This window comes from Eleutherodactylus coqui, chromosome 8, assembly GCF_035609145.1.
Source record: "Eleutherodactylus coqui strain aEleCoq1 chromosome 8, aEleCoq1.hap1, whole genome shotgun sequence".
Lineage (NCBI taxonomy): Eukaryota > Metazoa > Chordata > Amphibia > Anura > Eleutherodactylidae > Eleutherodactylus > Eleutherodactylus coqui.
Window position 1 is genome coordinate 6,615,615 of NC_089844.1, and position 13,014 is coordinate 6,628,628.

The window sequence follows — 13,014 nt, forward strand, 5'->3', positions numbered from 1 at the left end:
TCACGGGGTATTTGGATCTCAACAGTCCCAGTTATCCGTAGGCATTAATTCTTCCAGTAACTCTCCTTCACTCTCTCCTGCCAGTCACACACACCTCCGCTGGTTAGTGGTTCCTTTCCCTCTCCGGGCTCATGAGGTTTCCACGTGTTTCTTGCAGTCTGGGTACATTCACTTCTTTAGAGATGGTGGCAAAGGCTAGGCCCAGGTGGGAACAAGGGACCACCTCTCTAAATCCTCCATGCTCCTTCTCTCCACTCTCTCTCTCTAGTCTCCTTGGAGCTTTCTCCCATTGCTCTCTCTCTGTGATTCTCCTTCTGGACTTTTCACTCAATCACATAAATCCAACATGCATCACATGGTCAACAACCAATCCAGGAACAGACAAAACAATACAATTTTCAGACAGCACGGAACATACCAGACATCCAATACACATAAACCTGATGCATTCCACAAACAAGACAGTACACGATACAAACATCGAACATTCTGGAGGGGACCCCATTAACTCTGGGCCACTACAATTCCAGCTTCCAGTCTTCTTGGGGATGATGCCACAAGATTTGTACACCTGGATTTTAGGATTTCTTGCCCTTAGGTTGGATGGGGGCCATCTGCGGACAGCCATTGTCAGGTCTCTCCAAAGATGTCCCATTGGGTTCAGGGCTCTGGCTGGGCCACTCAGGGAGATTCACAGAATTGTCCCCACTCCTATGTTGTCTTGGCAGGGGCCTTGGAGTCAGTGTCTTGTTGGAAGGTGACCCTTCTACCCGGTCTGAGGTCCCTTGTGCTCTGGATCAAGTTGTTATTATCTCTGTACTTTTCTCCATTCAGCTTTCTATTCCCCCTGACCGGTCTCCCCTCCCCCAGCATGATGCTCCACCACCAGGCTTCACTGTAGGGATGGTATTGAGCTAGTGATGAGCGGTGCCTGGTTTCCATCCACCCTGACTGGTCTCCCCTCCCCCAGCATGATGCTCCACCATCAGGCTTCACTGTAGGGATGGTATTGGGTAGGTGATGAGCGGTGCCTGGTTTCCATCCACCCTGAACGGTCTCCCCTCCCCCAGCTTGGTGCTCCACTGCCAGGCTTCACTGTAGGGATGGTATTGGGCCGGTGATGAGTGGTGCCTGGTTTCCATCCACCCTGACCAGTCTACCCTCCCCCAGAATGATGCTCCAATGCCAGGCTTCACTGTAGGGATGGTATTGGGCAGGTGATGAGCGGCGCCTGGTTTCCATCCACCCTGACCAGTCTCTCCTTCCCCAGCATGATGGTCCACCACCAGGCTTCACTGTAGGGATGGAATTGGGCCAGTGATGAGTGGCGTCTGGTTTCCATCCACCCTGACCGGTCTCCCCTCCCCCACATGATGCTCCACCACCAGGTTTCACTGTAGGGATGGAATTGGGCCAGTGATGAGTGTCACCTGGTTTCCATCAACCCTGACTGTTCTCCCCGCCCCCAACATGATGCTCCACCCACCAAGCTTCACTGTAGGAATGCTATTGGGCCAGTGATGAGTGGCACTTAGTTTCCATCCACCCATATCGGTCTTCCCTACTCCAGAATGATGCTCCACCGCCAGAGTTCACTGTAGGGATGGTATTGGTGCCTGGTTTCTTCTAGACAGAACGCTTAGGGGCCAAGAAGTTCCATCTTGTTGTCATCAGAGCAGAGAATTTTGTTTCTCGCAGTCTAAGGGTCTTTAGGATCTTTTTTGTAACTCCAGGGGGCTTCCATGTGTCTTACAGAGGAGGCTTATTCCTGGCTCCTCCATCATAAAGCCCAGATTGGTGGAGGCTGCAGTGATAGTTGACCTTCTGGAGGTTTCTCCTATCTGCACACAGGATCTATGGAGCTCAGCCAGAGTGACCGTTGGGCTCTTGGTCACCTCTCTTACCAAGGCCCTTCTACCCTTAGTTTGGGGGTCGGCGGCTCTGGGAAGAGTCCTGGTTGTTCTTCCATGTGAGTTTTATGGGGGCCGCTGGGCTCTTGGTCTCCTCTTACCGAGGTTCTTCTCCCCCTTAGTTTGGGGCATCGGCGGCCCTAGGAAAAGTTCTTGTTCCATGTAAGTATTATGGGGGCTGCTAGGTTCTTGGTCTCCTCTCTTACAACACCCATCTTCCCCTTAGTTTGGGGGTCGGCGGCTCTAGGAAGAGTCCTGGTTGTTCTTCCATGTAAGTATTATGGGGGCTGATGGGCTCTAGGGAACTTATAGGGCAGCAGAAATGTTTTTGTAATTTCTCCAGATTTGCGCCTCCACACAATCCTGTTTTTGAGCTCTACAGACACTTTTATCCTCCTCATGGTTTGGTTTTGGCTCTGATATGCATTGTGAGCGGTAAGACCTTATATAGATGGGGGGTGGGGGTCTTATGTCCAATCAGCTGAATTTCCCTCATGTGAATCCAATCAAGGTGTAGAAACATCTCAGAGAGGATCCAGAGAGATCCCAGAGCTACAAGTGTCATCAGGGGGTGTGAATACTTAGGTCACCGCAAGATGGAAGGTTTTCATTTTTAAGAAATAGATTTCCTCCCTTCTGTTGTCACTTTGTCATTATGGGGTCTGAGTGCAGAATGAGGGGGACACAACATAACATGTAAGAAGGTGAGGGGGGTGAGGACTTTCTGAATGCAGTGCATGTCTTACTTGGTCAGTGCAGAATGTGATCCGGCTGTAAAGGAGACTCATCGCCTCATGAATGTTCCCTGCAGCCTGAATTAACACACGACACCCAATGCATCTGGACGGTTAGTGTTGAGCGATTATTGAATTGACCATTTTAAAAAATTATTCTTTCCAAATTAGACTTTCCAAATGTACCCTAATACACAATAACAATCCTGTAAACAGAAGCTATCCTGCTCACTGATGGTTTCCATTTTTTCTAGAATGCGGAGTAGCATTCTTATGACCTGTATAAGATCAGTATAGGTGTGGCGATTCTGCTTTCATCATCTGCAGTCCTACCATCACATATCTCCGGGCTGCGTCTATGTCTTCTTGCTTGTACGGGTTCCTTGGTTCAGCCCAGTCAGAGTTAATAGTGATGGAGATGAGGCCTCCTTGCACTGGTCTGTATGTGGTGTTGTAGAGGTGCCAGGCCTCGGCGTGGGCCTTGATGATATTGTGTCCAGCATCGTAGGGTCCGCGCCCGGGTCTGCTGGTGATTCCTACAATTATACAGAAACTTTACTGCATGTACAGAACAATCGTGGATCAGAAGCTCTAATCACCCCAGAACGGAGTGTAGATGCAGCGGTCATAGCTGTCGGCGGGCTCACTAGTAAGTATTCACTGTCCCTGCAGCGCCCCCACAGGGAGAATGAAGTATTACAGTTCTCATTGAAATGAGTGACTTGTGGGGTCCTCCAGAGATGTTTGGGACCCCAGGAACGAGAGCGGCTCTGGCCGTGATATGTTGGGCAGGGTGGACCACTGGTGTAACTATAATGGGTGCGGTTGCACTCGAGCCTTCAGCTACGCCCCTGGTGTGCACCAACAAGTAGTGGTAGGAGAAAACCCCGACAGGTCCTTTATAAGGGTTCCCGTAACGTGGCGGTGTATCTGCGGTAACCACATCAGGACTGCATCCTTTCAAGTGCCCAATCTGCGAGCAACCTGGCAATTAGCGGTAACCTGCATGTGGTTACTGCTGATTGGCCGCAGTGCTGTGGGCGCCCTAAGACCACCGTTTCTGTATATCGTGGGGGACGTGCGCATTCCTACGACTCATCCTGGTCTTACCTGGAGCTGCTGTGCCATAACCGTACCCTACATTAGCCACGATGTATGGCTCGTTTATCGTGATCCAGAACTTCACCCGATCCCCCAGTCTTTGGAAAAGAAGTTCGGCGTAATCTTTAAACCTTCCCACAATTGTCTCATTCTCCCATCCGCCGACGTCTTGTAAGGTTTGAGGAAGGTCCCAGTGATATATCGTCACCTACAGAAAACAGCGGGCGGATTTATGGCGTCTCAGCCTTAAACGGAAGATCACTGGACGGAAATCGCCACATTTATTAGGAGCCGCACAACTAAATACGTGTGAAACATCTCGGCTGTCCTCAAGTAGAAGCAAAGTTACAGAAACAAAATATATCTATGGACCCTGAAGGCCAAAGTTGTCCCAGTCCTGAAGGAGATTCTGCGTCTCATTCCTCTCTACATGCAGCAATTATAGGGGGTGACAAAAATATGGAAACACCGTATAAAATACATGGGATACTAACCATTAGCACTGAGCTGCCCTCCTGACTGCTGCTTGGCTCAGAGCTTTCCTGCCAAGTTTGTGTTTACTTCACCTCTTTCCCTGCTCTGGGGGTTTGGGAAGGCAGCTGGTAACAGCAGCTGCGTGGCTCCAACCCCTGACCAATGGAACCTCGTTGCTCCGGTAGATGTTCACTTCTACCCGGCAGCATGCGTGTCACATTACCCCCACTTCTAGACACGTAGAGTATTTTAAGGCATGCATCCCATATGGTGTTTCCATATTTTTGTCCACCCTGACATTATGATGGTCTAACTGGTTATTTTCACTCCAGCACAGAGGTCGGAGGACGTCCCTGTTGTTTTTAGTAGCACAACTAATACTTGAGGTGCCCTTTTAGGCTACATATTCATTCATTTCTGACCTGTTTAACCCCTTCAGGACCAGAGATTTTTTTTTCTTTCCTTCCCATTTTTTCAACCCGCTTTCCAAGAGCCAGAACTTTTTTTTTATTTTCCCACTGACGTAGCCGTAGGAGGGCTTGTTTTTGGTGGGACAAGCTGTATTTTTTAACGGTACCATTTACTATACTGCATGGTGTTTAAAAAACATACAAATTTTTAGGCAGAAATGAGAAAAAAAGCAATTGCGCCAATATAGTTGGGTTTGGTTTTTACTTTGCTTAGCGGGTCAGTGCGATAGAGTGACCCCGCGGTTATAGAGATGCCGGTTGTTTTTTTACTTTTAAAAAGTAATTGAAATGTATTCCTAAACAAAACTTGCTTCCCGTCGCCGCGGTAACGGCGGCCAGTAACTGCGCTCGGTTTTAGCCACATGAACTCTAGTTTTTATATTAGTACCATTTTTGGGTTCATGCATCATTTTGATCACTTTTCATGCAAACTTTTTGGGAGCCGGGATAACAAAAAAGAAAAACAGAATTTCTGTCATTCCTCTTTCTTTTCTGGCCTTCACCGTATGTTTTACTAGATCGGATTTTTACGTACGTAGCGACACCAAATATGTGGTGTTTTTGTGGTGGTTTTGATTTTCTGATGATAAAAGCGTTTGTTTTTTTAAACTATTAATATTTTTTTTAAATATTTGATATTGTTTAAAAAAGACTATTATAGTTTTAACAGTTTTATTTAGACCCCACAGGGGATTTGAACTTGTGATCAGTTGACCACTTATATATACTGAGATACTTCAGTATTGCATTATAACACTTTTTTTAATGTCACCTATGAAACTCTGCCATAGGAGGGCTTAATAGGCATCTATGTAGGGCAACCCTGGAAGCCCCTTTGGTCTGTGGGCTGCTATGCTAGCCCATCAGCAGCCTCCGATCATGCAGCATAGAGTGCCAACGCGGTTCGGGAAAGGGTCCCCCCAGCTCTTGTTGACTACTTAGACACATGTTACGATGGCCGCCCCCACAGTTTGTACATTTTTTTATTTTATAGTCTGTACATATCAGAAAATAAAAGCTGAAGAATGGGAATGTTTCTCTATCCCGTTTTTAATAGTTTTTTATGGGAATGAATCCCTGCTGGATGTTCTTATTACACAAAACCAGTTAATTAAACACTTCCCCTTTATCTGTGGCCGCGTTCACACCATGTATATACCGGAAGGCTTGTGGCGCATGAGCTGCAGTCGCCACCTAGAGGCCGGGAGGGTTGGTGCCTATGGATTCTGGCTATGGGTTGCGCTCTACACCAAGAGATGCAGTAAAAGCGTACGTGTTACATGCATACATTTTCGGGTGACGGATACCGCTGCCGCACTCTCAGAAGTGAGACCCGTGCCAACGTGCCCCCTTAATGCCCCCACTATTACCTGAGGCTCGATGTTGGCAGCCAAGAGAGCGTCGATCAGTTTGCTGTAGTGGTTGAGGCCGGCTTCGTTTACGTTGGTCAGCGTTCCGTCTGGGAGGATTCGCGGCCAGGAGATGGAGAAGCGGTAATGTTTGACTGCGAGTCCTCGGATAAGCGCCAGGTCCTCGCCCGCTCGGTGGTAGCCGTTGCAGGCCACGTCACCATTTTCATCATTGGCGATTCTGCCCACGGAATGCGCGTACTTGTCCCAGATGCTCAGGCCTTTCCCATCGGCTCGCCACGCGCCTTCGATCTGCAGAGAGAAGTATGGCCACTGATAACTCATGGCTACAAGCTCAGGCCTCGGGGCGGCTGCCGCGCTGGGTGGAGGATCCGCTGCCAACAGATGCTGGCCGCAAGCGGAGAGAGAAGACGAGGCTTGGGGGAACTGGCGTCTACAAGTCCCATTAGGACACCCAGGACCGGAGGGCGCTACGCTCTTTCAGAGTGCAGGGGGCGCCATCATAGCACCCCCCACATTCCACCTCCAGTTGGCTCCCTCTCTTCATGCATAGCAGCTCTGGACTCCCCGTGGCTCCATACAGCTCCTGCGCTCTGTGACAGGTGGGTGGAGCCGAGCTGTCTGGGGCCGCAGGGGCGGAAGACCTGTGGTGTGCCGGGAGGAGAGGAGCCCATGGAAGGGGCGGGATGGGGAGAGACATCTATATTTATAAAGCTGAAAGCCCTCACTCATTCACTGACAGACTGACTTGCCAAAAGTTCTCCAACTTCCCGATGTCGTAGAAACATGAATTTTGGCACAAGCATAGATTATCTCCAAAATAGAAAAAGTTAATGGGTCCCAACTCGATTATTCAATTCTAGCGCAAAAGAATTAGCGTCCAAATTTTACGTACATAATCTAAATCTCTCACTTCCCGATGTCATAAAAACTCAAAATTTGGCAGGAGCATTGATTATGTCATAAATAGGAAAAGCTAATGGGTCCCAACTCCATTATTCAATTCTATGCGCAAAAGAATTAGCGTCCAAATTTTACGTATGGAATCTAATTCTCTCACTTTCCGGTGTCATAGAAACGTGAAATTTGGCACGAGCATTGATTATGTCATAAATAGGAAAAGCTAATGTGTCCCAACTCCATTATTCAATTCTATGCGCAAAATAATTAGCGTCCAAATTTTACGTATGGAATCTGATTCTCTCACTTCCTGATGTCATAGAAACGTGAAATTTGGCACAAGCATTGATTATGTCATACATAGGAAAAGTTAATGGGTCCCAACTCCATTATTCAATTCTAAGTGCAAAAGAATTAGCATCTAAATTTTACTTACGGAATGTAATTCTCTCACTTCCTGATGTCATTTTATATGAAGGAAACGCCGCATGGTTACCTCCCCGTGGTGTTTCCTGGGTAACGCAGAGAACTATGCAAAATGGTGAACATGTGTTTTTCCGGTATCTCTAAAGTAACCACGACTTCATAAGATTTTCCGTGTGAACACCAGATAAACACCAGTACCAAATGAACTCGGGCAAAGCCGGGTATATCAGCTAGTATACCATATATACTCGAGTATTAGCCGACCCGAGTATAAGCCGAGCTATACTCCAGTATATACTAGGTAAAAAAACCCTCCATACTCCCCTCCCAGCCGGCGTCTGTCTGTGCGGCAACCTGCGTGAATACTCCCCGCTGTCATCCCCGCCGTCCTCTCTGCTCGGCCATCTCTGTCAGCGCTGTCGGCGGGGGATTTGAAAGTCGAGCGCAGAGATGACAGCGGGGAAAATTCTAAAGCAACTTGCGATTGGCTGTGAATGATCGAGCTCTGGCTGTGATTGGCTAGCGCTCGATCCAATCACAGCGTTGACAGCGGGGGATGACAGAGCCGAGCAGAGAGGACGGCGGGGAATGACAGCGGGGAGATTTCCAGCAGCTTGCAGCATTGCCGCCGGGGACACAGGAATTCAAGCAGCTTGCCGCACCACCGCCGGGGACACAGACGCCGGCTGGGAGGTGAGTATGGAGGGGCTTTTTAACCCTTCCCTGACTTGAGTATAAGTCGTGGGGGGCTATTTCAGCACAAAAAAATGTGCTGAAAAACTAGGCTTATACTGGAGTATATACGGTAATTACACAGTATATACACCGGCGGGCAGAGAGATGTATGAAGATATATACTAAGTGGACCTTCACTCTCCCTAATACCCTTCGGTTCGGCATCTACAGGCCTCCCACTAGCCAAGCCAGAGCCCTACTGCATGCCCAAACAGCCGCCTCCGGCCGTGGCTCAGAACTCCTAGTCATTGATATAAGGCTTGTCTTGTAGGAATGCTGCCAGCCAGTAGGTGGCGCTGCAGGGGGATTGTTCCATCTCTTCATTTGCATATTTCCCAGAGGAGCCTGCATGACCTTCTAATCCCCCTCACACCTCCTAGGTATCTCCTTAAGGAGAAACGATCCCGTGCCGACAAATGAAGAAGAAATGGAGCCAATGTTCTGTAGCAGAATCAGCAGCCGGATCGGCGCGGCGCGTTATAATACAGAGTGACTCCAATCCACAGAAAACTGCAGCCCTTCATGACAAAGAGCGAAATCTGCTGTAGATCTGTAACAAAAACTGTATCCGCATCATAATATGGGGGAGATACATAACGTGGGGAGGGGGTATATATATACCGTGGGGAGAGGGGGGTATATATACCGTGGGGGAGGGGGTGTATATATACCGTGGGGGAGGGGGTGTATATATACCGTGGGGGAGGGGGTGTATATATACCGTGGGGGAGGGGGTGTATATATACCGTGGGGGAGGGGGGGTATATATACCGTGGGGAGAGGGGGTGTATATATACCGTGGGGGAGAGGGGGGTATATATACCGTGGGGGAGAGGGGGGTATATATACCGTGGGGGAGAGGGGGGTATATATACCGTGGGGGAGAGGGGGGTATATATACCGTGGGGGAGGGGGTGTATATATACCGTGGGGGAGGGGGTGTATATATACCGTGGGGGAGGGGGGGTATATATACCGTGGGGGAGAGGGGGGTATATATACCGTGGGGGAGAGGGGGGTATATATCCCGTGGGGGAGAGGGGGGTATATATCCCGTGGGGGAGAGGGTGTATATATACCGTGGGTGAGGGGGGGTATATATACCGTGGGTGAGGGGGGGTATATATACCGTGGGTGAGGGGGGGTATATATACCGTGGGTGAGGGGGGGTATATATATATACTGTGGGGGAGAGGGGGGTATATATACCGTGTGGGAGAGGGGGGTATATATACCGTGGGGGAGAGGGTATATATATATATACCGTGGGGGAGAGGGTGGTATATATACCGTGGGGGAGAGGGGGTATATATACCGTGGGGGAGAGGGGGTATATATACCGTGGGGGAGAGGGGGTATATATACCGTGGGGGAGAGGGTATATTTATACCGTGGGGGAGAGGGGGGTATATATACCGTGGGGGAGAGGGGGGTATATACACCGTGGGGGAGAGGGTATATATATACCGTGGGTGAGGGGGGGGGGGTATATATACCGTGGGGGAGAGGGGGGTATATATACCGTGGGGGAGAGGGGGGTATATATACCGTGGGGGAGAGGGTATATATATACCGTGGGGGAGAGGGTATATATGTACCGTGGGGGAGAGGGGGGTATATATACCGTGGAGGAGAGGGTATATATATACCGTGGAGGAGAGGGTATATATATACCGTGGGGGAGAGGGGGGTATATATACCGTGGAGGAGAGGGTATATATATATATATCGTGGGGGAGGGGGTATATATATACCGCGGGGGAGGGCGTATATATATACCGTGGGGGAGAGGGGGTATATATACCGTGGGGGAGAGGGGGTATATATACCATGGGGGAGAGGGGGGCATATATACCGTGGAGGAGAGGGTATATATATACCGTGGGGGAGAGGGTATATATATATACCGTGGGGGAGAGGGTATATATATATACCGTGGGGGAGAGGGGGGTATATATACTGTGGGGGAGAGGGTATATATATACCGTGGGGGAGAGGGGGGTATATATACCGTGGGGGAGAGGGTATATATATACCGTGAGGAAGGAGGGGGGGATATATACTGTGGGGGAGGGGGTATATATATACCGTGGGGGAGAGGGTATATACATACCGTGGGGGAGGGGGTATATATACCGTGGGGGAGAGGGGGGTATATATACTGTGGGGGAGAGGGGGGTATATATACTGTGGGGGAGAGGGGGCATATATACCGTGGAGGAGAGGGTATATATATACCGTGGGGGAGAGGGTATATATATATATATACCGTGGGGGAGAGGGTATATATATACCGTGGGGGAGAGGGTATATATATACCGTGGGGGAGAGGGGGGTATATATACCGTGGGGGAGAGGATATATATATATATATCGTGGGGGAGGGGGTATATATATACCGCGGGGGAGGGCGTATATATATACCGCGGGGGAGGGCGTATATATATACCGCGGGGGAGGGCGTATATATATACCGCGGGGGAGAGGGGGTATATATACCGTGGGGGAGAGGGGGGTATATATACCGCGGGGGGAGAGGCTATATATATACCGTGGGGAAGAGGGGGGTATATATACCATGGGGGAGGGGGTATATATATACCGTGGGGGAGAGGGGGGTATATATACCATGGGGGAGGGGGTATATATATACCATGGGGAAGGGGGTATATATATACCGTGGGGAAGGGGGTATATATATACCGTGGGGAAGGGGGTATATATATACCGTGGGGAAGGGGGTATATATATACCGTGGGGAAGGGGGTATATATATATACCGTGGGGAAGGGGGTATATATATACCGTGGGGAAGGGGGTATATATATACCGTGGGGAAGGGGGAGAGGGATATATACTGTGGGGGAGGGTAGGGATATATACTGTGGGGGAGGGGGCATATATATGCCATAGGGGAGAGGAGGGGGAGAGGGATATATACTGTGGGGGAGGGGGAGAGGGATATATACTGTGGGGGAGGGGGATATATACTGTTGGGGAGGGGGAGAGGGATATATACCGTAAGGGATGGGGGGTGGGATATGTATTGTGGGGGAGGGGATGAGGGATATTTACTGTGGGGGAGGGGAGGGATATATACTGTGGGGGAGGGGAGAGGGATATATATTGTGGGAGAGGGGGGTGGTATATATACCGTAAGGGAGGGGTGGTGGGATATATACCATGGGGGAGATATAAACTGTGGAGGAGCGGGGGGAATATATACTGTGGGGGAAAGATGTATATACCTTCACCGCTGCTGCTGCATGCTGGGGGTTGTGGTGCTCCTGGTCGGGGGCCCAGTACGTTGGGAAGTATATGGCTCCGCCTGCTTTTTGCCGGAGGGTGGTGTAAAATGGCAGATTGTCATGAACCGCGGTGTGCACCATAATGTGCGACTTCTATAAGCGTAGGGGTTATAGCCGTTTAGGGACCGCCGATCCGCCTTCTGACGGCCTCCCTGTGGAATAGCCCCGGGGTCTGTGCCGGACGTAGCCGGCAGCCTGGAGCGGTCATGAGCGCCCGCACTAGGCGACCCCCGCTCATGCCATCCCATTACTAGGCGATCCCTGCTCATGCCATCTCATTACTAGGCGACCCCGGCTCATGCCATCCCATTACTAGGCGACCCCCGCTCATGCCACCCCATTACTAGGCGACCCCCGCTCATGCCATCCCATTACTAGGCGACCCTAGCTCATGCCATCCCATTACTAGGCGACCCCCGCTCATGCCATCCCATTACTAGGCGACCCCTGCTCATGCCATCCCATTACTAGGCGACCCCTGCTCATGCTACCCATTACTAGGCGACCCCCGCTCATGCCACCCCATTACTAGGCGACCCCCGCTCATGCCACCCCATTACTAGGCGACCCCCGCTCATGCCATCCCATTACTAGGCGACCCCCGCTCATGCCATCCCATTACTAGGCGACCCCCGCTCATGCCATCCCATTACTAGGCGACCCCCGCTCATGCCATCCCATTACTAGGCGACCCCGGCTCATGCCATCCCATTACTAGGCGACCTCGGCTCATGCCATCCCATTACTAGGCGACCCCCGCTCATGCCATCCCATTACTAGGCGACCCCCGCTCATGCCATCCCATTACTAGGCGACCCCGGCTCATGCCATCCCATTACTAGGCGACCCCGGCTCATGCCATCCCATTACTAGGCGACCCCGGCTCATGCCATCCCATTACTAGGCGACCCCTGCTCATGCCATCCCATTACTAGGCGACCCCCGCTCATGCCATCCCATTACTAGGCGACCCCCGCTCATGCCATTCCATTACTAGGCGACCCCCGCTCATGCCACCCCATTACTAGGCGAGCCCCGCTCATGCCATCCCATTACTAGGCGACCCCGGCTCATGCCATCCCATTACTAGGCGACCCCCGCTCATGCCATCCCATTACTAGGCGACCCCCGCTCATGCCATCCCATTACTAGGCGACCCCCGCTCATGCCATCCCATAAATGTAAATAAAAATTGAAATAAAGTTAAAGTTTCTTCTCCCCTCCGCGGATGAAATGACGTACCTAAGACCCCCGGACTTATCCTCAGGCCTTACCCCGGCTTCTCCAACGCGCCCGTCACCAAAATGGTGGATGCATGCGCAAAAGCTGCGGATTGTCAGGGTAATTTGAAATCTCCTGGCTACCAAAGTAGCTGAGAGTCTGCAGGCGTCACGGGGGTCCGCGGTCCCTGATCACATGATCGCCGCTGTCCAATGGATAAAAAACGTTATGTTTCTCCTCCCGTCACGGATCCGATCTGTGAGGTGGAGTTACTTACCTAAGGCGGCAGCGATGTCCCCCGACGGGATCCTGAACCGTTATCCCTAGCTCCGGCGCATGCACCCATCAGCAAAATGGGGGACGCA

The 13,014-nt window shown here is 50.6% G+C and overlaps 1 protein-coding gene across 1 annotated transcript in view; it reads right to left on the minus strand.

Annotated features, from left to right (window-relative positions):
* LCT (lactase) overlaps positions 1-13,014 on the minus strand; it is a 110,136-nt gene that overhangs the window by 59,178 nt on the left and 37,944 nt on the right. Inside the window, exons 10-12 of the mRNA XM_066577325.1 lie at positions 6,060-6,350; positions 3,755-3,953; positions 2,978-3,180 (exon numbers count right to left, since the gene is read on the minus strand). Coding sequence (XP_066433422.1) covers positions 2,978-3,180; positions 3,755-3,953; positions 6,060-6,350 — 693 coding nt within the window. The remainder of the gene's footprint in view (positions 1-2,977; positions 3,181-3,754; positions 3,954-6,059; positions 6,351-13,014) is intronic.